We start from the raw sequence: 15195 nt of genomic DNA, 5'->3' as shown, positions 1-15195 counted from the left end.
TAACCCCATTTTCTTGTACAGCTTCACTATTAAATTATAGTTAAGGCTGTTTATATATTTTGTATTCTAAGTTATTCTAAATCTACATAGTTTATTTTCATGAATATGTTGATATTTGCAGAAAGAGTGAAGTAATGTGTAACTGTATATATACATCATTTTAGTTTTAATCAGTAAGTGTGTATGGTATAATGTGATATATAAAAGTATACAGAAAATCATGCAAGTCAGTATTTTTTAATTTTTATGAACAAAAATACTTTTATTATTTCTATAATATGGAAGACTCATTATTTTGACTGGGATTTTTTTTTTTTTTTTAACATGAGCAGTGAAGTTCGTGAATGCCTTAAACTTGATCAGGATCATAAAAGGTGCTTTGCGCACTATAAACAAGTCAAGAAACTTAACAAGCTGATTGAGTCAGCTGAAGAGCTTATCAGAGATGGCAGGTAAGGATATACCTATCTTTTTTTTTTTTTTTCCTTGAGGGGGCAGAGACTAGCAACTTGTTTATTTCAACTTACTAGGTTCCATTAGGCAGGATCTAAGTCACTTGCAAAAAACGAAGACAGTATCTCTAAACAAATGCAGAAAAACACGTCTAAAACGTAAATCATAAACTCTAGAAGATATACTGTCGTGGACTTATTCTATTTTGATTAAAACATCAACACTGAAGTGTCAGCTTTGATGCTAAAACCCTAAACAACAAATCAGCAGTTGATCTTCCAAAAAGTAGACAGAATCTTTATTTTTACTAGAATTCACTGTAAAATCAGAAAAACAATATATAATCATTGTAAAAAAGAATATAAAGAAAATACAAAGATAAAAAAATACTCATAGCACCAAGACAAACTATTTTTAAAGCTTTAATATCTTTCTCTCCAGTCTTTTTTAAATTTTCTAACAACTTTATCAATTTTATAAAATCAAGAGTATAATAATGTGTATTTATATTTGCACACAGTGTTCTTTTTCCATTTAATATTATATCTGAAGTATTATCAAGTCATTAAATTCTTCCTTACAAAATTCAGTTTTAATAGTTTTTCATTCTGTTATATGGATGTCCCATATATATTTAACCCTTATTTTTTATAGAAAGCTTTTATTTAATAAATATAAATTTCATAAGTACAACTTTTGTATTATAGTGATTCTTCCCCCCATAACCACCCTCCCACCTGCAAATCATCCCACCTCCTACTCCTTCTCTCATCCTATTCTTCATTAAGGTTTATTTTTAGTTATCTTTATATACAGAAGATCAACTCCATACTAAGTAAGGATTTTAAGAGATTGCACCCACAGAGACACACAAAGTATAAAGTACTGTTTGATGACTAGCTTTACCATTAATTCTCAGTACAACACATTAAGGACAGAGATCCTACAAGGGGAGCAAGTGCACAGTGACTCCTGTTGTTGATTTAACAATTGACACTCTTATTTATGACATCAGTGATCACCCGAGGTTCTTGTCATGAGCTGCCAAGGCTATGGAAGCCTTTTGAGTCCACAAACTCAGACATTATTTAGAAAGGGCCATAATCAAAGTGGAGGTTCTCTCCTCCCTTCAGAGAAAGGATATACCTATCTTGACTATCCAACCTTTCCATGTATGGTTGTGGTTACAAGTGAACTTATGCTCTTTACTCCCTAGACATCAAGGGTAGAGTATTCCTAGTGGTACTGGGCCTTAGCAAAACTACCATATTTCACATTTTTGAGGTAAAACAGAATATAAACAATATTAACTGTGTAGTATCCTTACCAGCAGGTTTATTTATGTTATAACTAATCTATTGACTATCTCTTATTTCAGGCACTGAGCTATGTAGAAATGAATTTGATTGTAGCTTTTGTCTTAAGTTTTTTTTAAAGATACTGCCACAGTGGGGACAGATCTTCCAGCACTTGACCCTTTTGGGGGAAAAAGCCTATCTAAACCAAAGCAAGTCTACATGTGTATTTTGCTTACCATGTTCTTTCTGCCTTCTTCAGATTCCAAGGTTATGTCTTCTCCTTTCTCTATTTAGAAAACTTCCTTTAGTAAAATATTTTGTAGTTTTCTTCTGAGAATGTCTTTTATTTTAAGATTTACCTATCCATTTGAAAGGCAAAGTTAGAAAAGGGGAGAGATGGATCTTCAATCCACTGGTTCACTCCCCAAATAGATGAAAAACAGCTGAGGCTGGGCCAGACTGAAACTAGGATCTAGGAACTCCATCCTGGTTCCCACATGGGTGCAGGGGCCCAAGCACCTTGACCATATTCCATTGCTTTCCCAGGCCATTAGCAGGGAGCTGGATTGAAAGTGCAGCCGTTGGGACTTGAAGTAGTGCCCATGTGGGATGCCTGTGGCTGCTTAACCTGCCAGGATACCACACCACAAGACCAGCCCCTCTTTCTTTTTTCTTTTTTTTTTTTTTTGTTAATCTATTTATTTGAAAGGCAGAGTTTACAGAGAGGCAGGCACAGATAGAGAGAGATCTTCCATCTTCTGGTTCACTCTCCAAACACAACAGCTGGAGCTGGGCTGGGCTGATCTGGAGCCAGGAGCTTCTCCCAGCTCTCCCATTTGGGTACAGGGGCCCAAGCACTTAGGCAATCTTCTGCTGCTTTCCCAGGCCATAGCAGAGAGCTGGATCAGAAGTAGGAGCAGCTGGGTCTCGAACAGGTGCCCATATGGGATACTTGGCACTGCAGGCGGTGGCTTTACCTGCTATGCCATAGTGCTGCCCACCCCCACCCCCCTTTATTCTTTATATCTTATATTTCTTTGCTGAGTCGTTTCTTGGCTGAGTTACTCTTTTCTTTTTGTTTCCACCTTGTTTGTAATTGCTGTTTTTTTCCTCTCTTGGCTGCTTTAAAATATGTCAGATAATAACAGCTTTGTGTTCTTGGTATTGGAATCTGTCTTGTCTTTTTCATCTTAAGGTCTTCCTGATTCTTGGGGCTGTTTCTAACTGAAACCTAGAATTTTCATTTTGTGTTATATGACTTGGTTTCTACTAAAACCTGTTTTGGCAGACCATTTCCGACAGTGTGCCAGCTAAGTGAGAGGGAGGCACCACCTTCTTACTGCCAGGTGGAATCAAACATTTTACATTTGGCTATTTTTGATACTCACAGGGCAGGGAGCTTCTTGCTATCACAGTTAGGTTGGAGGTACCTGTGAGGAACAGGTGTGAGTTCTGGTTCCTCACAGAGTCTGGTACTGCTAGGTGAGTGGGATGGGGATTTTTAGCACAATGGGAGAAAGTCCTGGCTGCCTCTTGCCCTTCTCTGATACCACTTCAGCCTCACAAGGAAAGAAGTCGAGGCCCTGCACTTGGTCTTTAAGATGGGGTCATGATCTCTGTGATACTGGGCTGTACTGGATCTGCTACTCTGTTTTCTTCCCTGCGACCCCCCCCCCCCCTTTTTTTTTTTTTTGGCTTGGGAGAGCAGATTATAGAGTTTTGTTTTGTCTTGTTCTGGGTTGCTGGCATCTTTAGTTTCAAGTCTGGGATGAATGAAGTAAAAAAGGAACCCAGAGAAGTCACCACCATGGTTCCCCTCAGGCCCCGAAGTTACTAGCTAGTCTGCCTTTTTCTCTCCGTATAGAGTAAAAAAACAAACAAAAAAAGCAAAAAAAGTGTATACTGTGTAGAGTTTTTAGTTTTATTTACCTGGAAGAATTGAGAAAAATAAATCTAATTTGCTTTTCCAGAAGGTAGCTTTATTTAGATCTCTGTTTTAAAAATCAGCATATAGGGTGGGTGTTTAGCCTAGAACTTAAGGTACTTGTGTACCATATGCCAGGGTTTGATAGCCACCTCTGGCTCCTGACTTCAGCTTCCTCCTACTGTATACAGACCCTGGGAGGCAGCAGTGATTGCTCAGGCAGTTGGATTCCTGCTGCTCAAGTGAGAGACCTAGATTGAGTTCTCTGCTCCTGGCTTTGCCCTTGGCCCAGCTCTGGCTATTGAGGACATCTGCTAGTGAAGCAGGCATAGATAAGAGCTCTTTCTGTCTGTGTCTCTCTGCCTCTTGAATGAGACTAATAAAACATTAGGTATCAGCACTTAAATGTGAATATTGCTGCACTTAAGGAATAGTGTGTTATAGTGGCATACAGATAAATCTCAGTTTGCTATTACTGGAAAGTTACTGGAAAGTAACTTAGATGACTAATATTTTTCACCAGTTTAAAGAAAATGGCAAAGAGATTTTTGTTCTTAGAAAGCTCCTAGAATTGGGAATTTAAGTAGCTTCCTTTAGGAAGGAACTGCCTAATACTTAGTTGTGAATATTGATATTCATTATATAAATTAGATATAATAGGGACTGGCATTGTGGCCTAGCAGGTAAAGCTGCTGCTTGTGATGCCGGCATATCATATGAGTACTGGTTCGAGTTCCAGCTGCTCCACTTCCAATCCAGCTCCCTGCTAATGCACCTGGGAAAGCAGCAGAAGATGGTCCAAGTGCTTGGTTCCCTGCACCCATGTGGGAGACCTGGAAGAAGCTTCTAAGCTTCTGGCTCTTGACTTCAGCCTCGCCTAGCCCCAGCTGTTGTAGCCATTTGGGGAGAGAACCAGCGGGTGGAAGTCCTCTTTCTTTCTCTCTCTCTCTCTCTCTGTAACTCATCCTTTTAAATAAAAATAAAGCTTTTTTAAAAATGGGTTTAATGTGTTGCATTGTTTTCATGAAAGTATGCAGTAACCAAGAAATGTCTTGATATCTGTTTTGATCAAAGTGCTCAGTGTAAGCCAGACTTTAACAGGGTGTTTTTCTCACTTTGAAAATCTTGAGCTTTTTCTTGTAAAGAAAGTCATCGTTGGATTTGGTCCTGATAGTCTGCTTTGAGTTGTACAAGTACATTTCTATGATTATGTATCTTATCTGTTAACTCTTAACTGAGCATCCCATGTTATCCTAAGAAGAATAAGGTACGAACTGTGTTTGAACGCATGTGCTCATTCAGTTGACTTGATTAAGCAGTGAGGTATGGGGAAGAGGAGAGGGTCCTTCCCACATCTTTGGAAATAGAATTTCATTGTTATGCCTCATGATTTGTTTATTTAATAGATACACAGATGCGACCAGCAAATATGAATCAGTCATGAAAACAGAGCCAAATGTTGCTGAATATACAGTTCGTTCAAAAGAAAGGATCTGCCACTGTTTTTCTAAGGTAAGTGTTGACTTGTCCCAGAAATGTGAAAACTTTCCATGTGGGATAACAATTAATCCTTTTCTCACATTTGATTTCAGGATGAGAAGCCTGTTGAGGCAATTAGAGTGTGTTCTGAAGTTTTACAGGTGGAACCCGACAATGTGAATGCTCTGAAAGATCGAGCAGAAGCCTATTTAATAGAAGAAATGTATGATGAAGGTAAATCTCTAATCTGATTGCAACATTTAAAAGCTGATTATATGAGATTTGTATATTTCATTTTATTTAGATTAAGTTTACCAGAATATCTAGAAATGTTGTCAGTTTTAGAAAAATGGCAGAGAACTTGAAAATTATTCATCCTTAGTAGAACTTGAAAGGTAAACTGTGTGGGGAAATACTGATGCTGTTGATACTAGTTCAGTCAACTATCGGAAGAAAAATATTTAATTTTCTTTGATACAGATAAGTTTGGAAAGACAAGTTACTACAGGGAGGATGTAAATTCTAAATTTCATATTTTCTGCAGGTAGTCTTCATTTTGGATTTGTATGTTTCCAAACTTTTGTTTATCCATACTTACATTATGCTATAATTTATGTATATTTTATTATACAGTGTATAATGCATATACATGAAGTATACATATATAGGTTGCATATGTCTAATATAAAATGATTCTGTCTGACCCCCAAGCTGTTTAGTAAAGTTATGATAGTTGCTTACACTCCTTTGTTCAAATTTAAGCAGCCGGAAAGATTCCTGTTAGCATCTTGTTTCAGGTCCTTGAGTAAGTTTGGATGACAGTTAAGGCATGTACAAAAATATACATTAAAAAATAGAATCCTTTCATATGTGTGTTTTTAAGTTTTTTCATGTGATATTATAAATGTTTCCTTTATATTCCTTTTATAAAATAAATGAACCTTCTTGCTTCAAGTCATGCAAAGCATTTTAAATTGAAATCAGTAAGAGCTGTTTTCTGTTATAGTTAAATGAAGGATTTGAATGGTGAAACTTGATTAGTGGTATTCTTTTCAAGGCAAATTGGTCTGCTGATTTTTTTTCTTGCTTTTTCCAATTTGAAAAGAATCTTACTGCTAAGGATTTTCTAGGGAGTGATGACTATTCTGGTGAATGTTTTGTGGGACATTCAGGCTCTGAGGACTGAGTGAGGCCCGAAGCGAATGTGTGCAGTCAGAACAACAGTATTTAATAATATATGAAGTTTAACAGTGTTTCAATAAGGTATGGGATCCACATAGAAGGTCACTTTATCATACCTGTTCTTTTCCATTTTTGAGCTACTCAGTGTCTGCATTGGTGGAACACTGGAGCCAGGAATTGCATTTAGGTACTCTAATGTAGGATGTGGGCATCTTAACCAGTAAGTTAAACACCCACTCCTACCTTTTTATTTTAAATTAAAAGTTTAAAATCATGATGGGTATATAATGAATAAAGAATCATTAGTTTTAGATTAATAAATAGTGGAACATGGAAATATATTTTGGACTTGCGATAGAATTATCAGGAAACATCAGAGGATTCTGCCTCTGAATTTGAAGTGCTTTAAGTTCTTCTTAAAGTTGGAATAATATATTTGTCTTTTTCTGATACTGTATCATTGAAATGACACAGTATTTGTCCATTTGTGACTGCTCATTTCAAAGAGCATAGCGCATAGCGTTTTCAAGGTTGATCCATGTTGTAGCAGGTGTCAGAATATTCTTCCTTTTAAGGCTGAATTAATATGGATAAACCAACTTTTGTTTACCCACTCTTCTGTTGATAGACATCGGGTTGTTTCCACCTCTTAGCTGTTGAGGGTACTACTGCTATGCACAAGGTCACACAGATGTCTCTCTGAGACCTTACTTTCACTTCTTTTGAATATCTCCCAAGAAGTAGGATTGTTGAATCGTATGGTAGTTCTGTTTTAACCTTGAGGAGCCTCTGTGCTATTTTCCATAGTAGTTGCACCATTTTACCATCCTACTAACAGTGTACAAGGGTTCTGATTTTTCTACATCCTCATCAATACTTTTTTTTTTTATAGTACCCATTGTAATGGGTGAAGTGATACTTCATTATGGCTTTGGGTTTTATTTCCTTAGTGATGTTGAGCATCTTTTCATATGTTAGTTGATGATTTGTAAACTTTCTTAGGAATGTGCTGTTGATTTTGCTACATAGTTTCAAAGTTACCTAGCCTATTGTGTTTTACTTTCCTTATCTGTAAAACAGAAATATTCATATATATCTCATAGAATTGTTGTGGTTGAATAAGATGATGCTTAGAAATTGCTTAGTGTAGTGCTTCTAGAAAACTTCTAAGTGAATGGTTCCCACTGTACTTACTATCTGGATGGTTGTTTGAACGCGCACTGACTTTTCTACAAACACAGCATTGTTTGGGGTAGCTAGCTTCCTGGTCTAACTTGTGACCACTGCATTAACTCTATTAGACACAGTTGTTATTTTAGGTTATTGGTAGTATTCAGAATTCTGAGAACAGGAGGCAAGTAGCCCCTTTCTTGGATGAAGGCCTGGCCTGGGCAAAACTGTGAAGGAGGTTAAGTTTAACTTTGACATTCTTTGATGATGTACTATATATGGATTTTTGTGCCCTCCTGCTTATCCTTGGAACTCTACTCCAAACACCAGCTTGTCCTACTCTGCAAAAGTATTAATTGTTCAGGCCGGCGCCGCGGCTCACTAGGCTAATCCTCCGCCTAGCGGCGCCGGCACACCGGGTTCTAGTCCCGGTCGGGGCGCCGGATTCTGTCCCGGTTGCCCCTCTTCCAAGCCAGCCCTCTGCTGTGGCCAGGGAGTGCAGTGGAGGATGGCCCAGGTGCTTGGGCCCTGCACCCCATGAGAGACCAGGAAAAGCACCTGGCTCCTGGCTCCTGCCATCGGATCAGCGCGGTGCGCCGGCCGCAGCGCGCCGGCCGCGGCGGCCATTGGAGGGTGAACCAACGGCAAAGGAAGACCTTTCTCTCTGTCTCTCTCTCTCACTGTCCACTCTGCCTGTCAAAAAAAAAAAAAAAAAAAAAAAAAAAAAAAAAAAAAAAAGTATTAATTGTTCAAAATGCAAACCACCTCCTTGCATCAGCAGTCTTAATGCTCTTCAACACAACCAGAGTGGTCAGATTTAAGATCCTTGTATAAAACATGACTAGGTTTACAGTCATTGTGAAGATAAGCATTTTTTAATCCAAAGGATTCTTATAGTAGTGGAATTTCAGGGAAGTGCTTGTGCTGCCAGAAACATGTTTGGCAGCCTTGGCATAAGGTCCTGGAATCATAGGGCTTAAACCTCACCATGAAGGAGACACTCCTTCTGAGCAGGTCAGATTTCTCATGGCTGTTTCTGTTTTCCTTTAAGGTTGTTGGCCCAGGGACTCTTGTCTCCTCTTTAGGGGAAGAAGAAGAGATTGGTCTTTATTAGAAAATACTAATAAATATGGAATTATACCTAAATGTGGCCTTATAAGTTGGAGGCTGCTTACATATTGACATTTTTATAAAGCAATCATAATTACCATGGACACTGTAACAGCAATCTATAAAGCAGATGTTTCTGAAACTTCCAAATCTCCAAATAGGTACACCTACTTTAGCATCATCTAAGGAGTGGGAAGCAGGTGACTGGAATAGAAAAATGGCTAGATGCAGCCTGTGGTTTGATGAACCACGTTGGCTGTTCGTGTTATGGACTACAAAGTCATGCTATCAGCTGTTATTCCTACACAAGCCTCCTAGCCACAAGCTCCTTGTTTCTTTTGAAAAGTCCATGGTTACAAGGAAGACTACCTACCTGCTAGCTGGGAATTACAGTTACCAATTAGCTGAGATTTAGCCCCTTTAGATTTAGTGTATCAGTTGGGAAACATTATACTGCCAACAGAGCCAGACCCGAGAACCTATTAGTTTGATTTGGAGGTGAGGAAATAGGAAACAGTCCCAATAGTACATGAGTACCATTCAGCAGAAAAAAGGTATTTCTAGGACTGATTTTTGGGGCTGGTGCTGTGGCGTAGTAGGTTAGGCCTCTGCGTGTGGTACTGGCATCCTATATGGATGGCTGTTCCACTTCTGATCCAGCTCCCTGCTGATGGCTAGGGAAAGCAGTGGAAGATGGCCTCAGCGCTTGGGCCTCTGTACCCACAGGAGAGACCAGGAAGAAGCTCCTGGCTCTTGGCTTCAGACCAGCCCAGGTCTGGCCATTGCAGCCATTTGGGGAGTGAACCCGTGAATGGACGAACTTTCTCTCTGTCTCTGCCTCTCAAATAAATAAATACATTTTTTAAAAAGGGTGATTTCCAAATTATGAAAAGCTTAAAGTTTTGGAAGTTAAAAAATACTAAGGGAAAATGATGAGGGAGGATACTACAGTTGTAGGTTTTTAGTGGTTGCTGTAGGGATTACAGTATACAGGGTATGTCAAGAAGTTTGTGGACAATGGAATAAAAAAATCTGTTGATGCAAAATGTTCTGAAATCCGTTTATAAGGGATCTTCAAAAAGTCTTGGAAAGGAGCTGGCCCTGTGGCACAGAGGGTTAAGCTGCAGGTCTGGCATCCCATATGGGCACTACAGCATCTACATGGGGCTGTAGAATTTTGAATTAATGTTTTTTCATTATTAAAAAATATGTTTTCACTTACCTCTTTTGTTCATTATTTCCGATGCAAAATCAGTTCTTCAAGTTGTCATTCCCCCATTTATAATCTGTCATGTTTTTTGGGGGGGAGGGCAGGTTTTAGGATTTTCTTTTTTGCAAATGACTGAAAATCAAAATAATGCTCTTCTGTGAGGTGTCTTTTCTTGCATTAATTCTACTTGATGTCTACTGAACTATTTAAGACTTTAACTTTGTGTTTACATTTGGAGAAACTTGAGCTATTCTTTATATATACATTTTTTTCTACTTCATTATTCTCTTTTCAGACTTATAATATTAGACACTAATGTTGTCTCACATGTCCTTGAGGCTATGTTAATTTTTGAAATCTTTTTTTTTTAGTTGCACTGATTTTCTTTGGATTGATAATTTTGACCTCTCTTTATATTCACTCTTCCCTGTCAATTCTGTTCTGCTGTTAAGTCCATCAGTGGATTTTTATTAATGCTATGAAAATTTTGGCTTTAGAATTGGTCTCATCTTTTAATCACTGCCCATTCTCTGCTGAGTTACTGTATCTTCACTCACTGCAAGCATATATTGCATTATGTCATCATTCATCCTGGTTATACAAACTGTCTTGGAAGTCAAGCCTGTGAATCCCAGATCCTGACCATCTCAGAGTTGGGGTTTGTTGTCTTCTGTCTTGAGAAGGGGTGGCATTTTCCAGTTATTTTCTTTTAATATTAAGTAATTTGACCACATAACCTAATCATTACAATGATGTAGAAACTGAAAACTTTCTAAAGAGTATTGTCTGATTAGTTTTAGAATTATTATCTTCATTATTACATGCTCATAACTTGGCTGAAGTCTAAGTTATAAAACCCTGCCCACCTCCCCTCAGGTGGCAGAGAAATTTTTGTTTGTTGGGCTGCTGTAGAAGCAAATAGGAAATCCCCTCCTGCCCGGTTGACTCCACTGTAGTATGTACATATTTTTTTTTTAAAGATTTATTTATTTACTTGAAGGAGTTAACACAGAGAGAGATGGAGAGGCAGAGAGAGAGGTCTTCCATTTGCTGGTACACTCCCCAGATGACCGCAATGGCTGGAGCTGCGCCAATCCAGAGCCAGGAGCTTGTTCCGGGTCTCCCACATGGTGCAGGGGCCCAAGGACTTTGGCTGTCCTCCACTGCCTTCCCAGGCCATAGCAGAGAGCTGGATTGGAAGTGGAGCAGCCAGGACTCAAACCAGTGCCCATATGGGATGCTGGCACTGTAGGTGGCGGCTTTACCCGCTATGCCACAGCACTGGCCCCAGTATATACATATTGTTCAATAAAACGTTTCCAGTCTTTTCAAAGGTATCCTTAAATAATTGGGTCAGAGTTTCATAGTTGCTTCCTGAGGGAGCACCCTTGGTTATGCTGTGTAGGAAACTCTTACCCTTCACTTGTGTCCACTTCAAGTGCTGTCAGACACATGATGTAACATTGGGGCCCAGAGCAGAAATGCAGCCTTTAGTTGAGTCTTTTGTGCCCAGAGGTTTTTAGCATCCATTTCTAAAGAAGTATTTAAAAGAGAACTGTAGCTTTTTGTCAAGTCTCTAAGTTACATAATTTGGCTAAGACCTCTCCGTACCTTGCCAAGACAGTAACAAAGATCCAAGTAAGAACTGCTGAGAAATACAGGGATATTTCAGGAAGTTCATGGAAAATGGAATTAAAAGATACATTAACTTTAGAGCAAAATTTTTTGAAATCATGTGTAGTTTTTTATAATCTGCATTTTGAAGACACCTTAAGAGGTAAAGACATTATGATGTCTGCCTTAATGAATTAATGAAGACATTAAGATGTCTGCCTTACTATAATCTGATGCCAGATATTTAGATGTAATTAATGTAAGAAACTCAGATCTGATGAGTCTGTAAGCCTGAAAATAAAAATGGTTGGATTTCTTTTTCAAAGATCATGGACCTCTGCGTTGGGCCTGGAGCAGGGGTAGGAGAAAGTGGGCTTAGTGCCTGTGGAGTGGGAGCCTCTGAGGCTCTGTGATGAGAATCTGGGGCTCCCCTGTGCCCTGTTCTCTGCAGCCTCCCCTGTTGCACATGTTCACATCATGTGCAGACTAACGTGGATGGCTCATGTATTGCCCAGAAATGAGTAGTACTGTGGATTCTGGAAGCGTTCTATATATCTGTTGTAGCTCTTTGGATAAATGCAAAACATTAGTTTCCAAGTGTTCACACTGCAGATGTGGGCACTTTTGGTTTGTCTTTTAGATCTGTTAAGTAACAGTGTTAGTAAAGAATAGCATTTTGTTAGTAAGACGTTAGGCTCAAAGATGTGTAAGGCCATGTTTGACAGGCTCATGTGCTCATTGGCTAATGAACTGGCCTTTACAAGACAATCTCCTCATCAGTTGGGAGTAGCGTCTGTCTGTATTGTCAGGTTTTTCTGTGGTGTATGATAATTAATGTAATTTATTTAATGTGCAAATACTGAAACCTTCAGGGAATATACTCAAGTTAAATGCTAATATGCTGTAATTTTGCTCATTATGTATGCTTCAGTCTTAATTCCACACAGCAGCTCTTCTTTTGGGTAATAGTTGCTCTTTTACTCCTTTCCCAGGCTAAGAACCTTCACTCATGAGGCCACTAGATGTAGAAGATGCCTTCCATCTGAAAGTTGCCTGGTAGATCTCAGGGAAGAGAGAACATGGCCCACTGAGAGCTGGGAAGGGAGAGACCAGGTTCCTTCGAGGCCTCTTCAGGATGGGAATGTCTGGGTCTCACGGAGTAGAAGTAGCCACGGAGGTTTAGCTTCTGAAGAGCTGGCCGGGAGAGACCCATCGCCATGGCTGTCTGCAGAGCACTCGGAGCTTATTCTGATCAGTCAGCGCTGCAGGGACAGCTTGAGTTCAGCCCTGGTCCTCTGCTTGCTGTGGAGCTCCCAGACTGCTCTCTGGGTGCTGCCAGCATCTCAGGACACTTGGATGGGAGCCAGGCCTTGCTGGTTACGTAGGTCTTTTTTGAGGGCACCTTGGGGCAGCTTCTCCTTAGTTTGGGCTTTTTTGGTGCTTTAGGACCATCATTCCATCCCTTGTGGCAGGACCACCACGCTCTTTTTCAGTCTAGGCTGTTTTGAAATAACTGATGGGCACCAAGTGCTGTGGTTATGGCTTTGAAGGTATTTGTGCATGCTCACTTGCTTGGTGACTTCTAGGATGTGTTTCTAATCTTGGACTATTTCAGGCAGGCTTGATACAAGAAGGCTTTCTACCTTACCTCCTGCTTTCTCTGTGTGTCCCCATGTGTTGCGAATAAGTTTGATCAAATTGTGCTTGCTTTCTCTCTGCCTTTTTCTTGGGTATTACACTTCCAACAGAACCCTCCTAAAAGGTAGTGTCTAGAGAGCTCTGTTGTTTCTTAATGTACGTACCAATCATTTGTGATGTAGAAGCTTGATGATTGGTTGCAAGGAGGAAAAACGTCTTTAAATACAAGGACTGTTTGTTAATCATTTATTTACACAACAGGCTTTTTGCACATTCACTCCTTTATTTCTTTTTCCCCCAATTTATATGTAACACAAATTTCACCATGCTAATCATTTTTTAGGTGTTCAGTTCAGTAGCATTAAACACATTCATGATATTGTGTGACCAGCTCCACTGTGGCCCTGTCACGTGGGTTGTGTTACCACTCTGCAGATGAGAAAGCTTTGGCTTACAGACGTGAAGCAGTGAGCCCAAGGTCTCACCCAGAGCCCATGGGAGGGTGTGCGGGTCTATGTTTTCAATATAAAAAGATTAGATTGTGTGGTGACAAGGTTATAGCAGTACTTTATTTTAACATGTATGTGTATTCTTAGAAAGTGTGTAAATCTTAGAAAGATGATTATTTGTAAATAGGATCATCATCTACGAAGTTACTACTTACATGGCATTCCATTATGCATGTGTTATTAGTTTGTTCTCCCCTCTCTATAAATTTTATTTAATTTTACTCAAGCTGTAAATGTAATACATGCACATGGTGAAATTTAAAAATTAGAGTAAGGTAAGGAACAAAAGCGCCTCTGATATTTTATTTTCCACTGTTAGATACTTTAATAATAGTTCTTCTGATGTTTATTACAATTCTGATGAAAACAAATCTTCCTCTAGTTCTTGATTTATAGTCTAGGCAATATGAATGTACTTGAAAAAGTTCATGGAGAAAGGGAATAAGTTAATTATGGTGCAAATATTTTTTGAAACCTTTGCATAATTTTTTCATAATTCACATTTTCCATGAAATTTTTGAAGACTCCTGACATTCCTTACTTGACACTGTAGGAAGAGGAAACATTAGGTAGACTTTTCTAGTTTCTTCTGTTCTTTCCACAAACTCTGGTTTGAGTACAGTAAAATATTCCTGGTTATATTTAGTTTTAATGTTATATAAATTAATAGTATGCCTAAATCTGTTTCTCGCTCCATCATCTTTTACACAGTATCTACGGATTTTATACTACTCATAATAAGCAAATTGGTAAATTTCCATCTTCCTTTCCCTAAACATGAGCTAGTATATTTTTACATTTACAGAGTTTATGATATTTAAATTCTGTCCTCTACAGTTGTGGATAGTTAGGTGGTGGAAGCCATTTAGTAGAGTAATATATCATGAATGTGGAGCCACAGGGTAAAGTTGTTTGTCTGAATCCACACTGTGTGTTTAGCATGTTTCTCTTTTATAGTAGGAACGTGTTGGTAAGCAACCTGATTCTACGCTAGAGTTGCCGTTTCTTTTTGCCAGAAGAAATCTATCCTTCTGTCTTACTGAAGACATCTGAGATTGTTACTGGTAAACTATTTATGTAAATGAAATCCACTTTCTTTGTGAAGATATCCTTCTGCCGTCTTTCATTGCCTTTCTAAATTTTTTTCTTCTTCTCTCCCTTGGCCTCCCCATCTCCTTCCTCCTCCTCCATCATGTCTTCATTGTTTGCAGAATCTTTTTTCTTTTTTTTAAAGATTTATTTATTTATTTGAAAGGCTGAGTTACAGAGAGGCAGAGGAGGGTAGGGGGTCTTCTATCCACTGGTTCACTCCTCAGATGGCCACACCGGTCAGAGCTGTGCTGATCCAAAGTCAGGGGCTTCTTCTGGGTCTCCCACACGAGTGCAGGGGCCCAAAGGACTTGGGCCATCTTCTACTGCTTTCCCAGGCCTTAGCAGAGAGCTGGATCAGAAGTGGAGCAGCCAGGACTCGAACCAGTGCCCATATGGGATGCCAGCACTGCAGATGTCAGCTTTACCCACTAAGCCACAGCACTGGCCCCTAGAATTTTTTTCATTTTGCCAAAAGTGCAGTCTCAAAAAGTAGTATCAGTCATGCTGATTCCAAAG

At 39.2% G+C, this 15195-nt stretch overlaps 1 protein-coding gene across 1 annotated transcript in view; it reads left to right on the top strand.

The window, feature by feature from the left end:
- The window catches only part of DNAJC3 (DnaJ heat shock protein family (Hsp40) member C3), an 86772-nt gene that overhangs the window by 60164 nt on the left and 11413 nt on the right, over positions 1–15195 (top strand). The window contains exons 7-9 of the mRNA XM_008260109.4: positions 333–452; positions 5082–5187; positions 5268–5388. Of these exons, the coding sequence (XP_008258331.4) occupies positions 333–452; positions 5082–5187; positions 5268–5388 (347 nt within the window). The remainder of the gene's footprint in view (positions 1–332; positions 453–5081; positions 5188–5267; positions 5389–15195) is intronic.

The sequence above is a fragment of the Oryctolagus cuniculus genome, chromosome 9, assembly GCF_964237555.1.
Source record: "Oryctolagus cuniculus chromosome 9, mOryCun1.1, whole genome shotgun sequence".
NCBI lineage: Eukaryota > Metazoa > Chordata > Mammalia > Lagomorpha > Leporidae > Oryctolagus > Oryctolagus cuniculus.
This window is presented reverse-complemented; position numbering and strand designations above follow the sequence as displayed.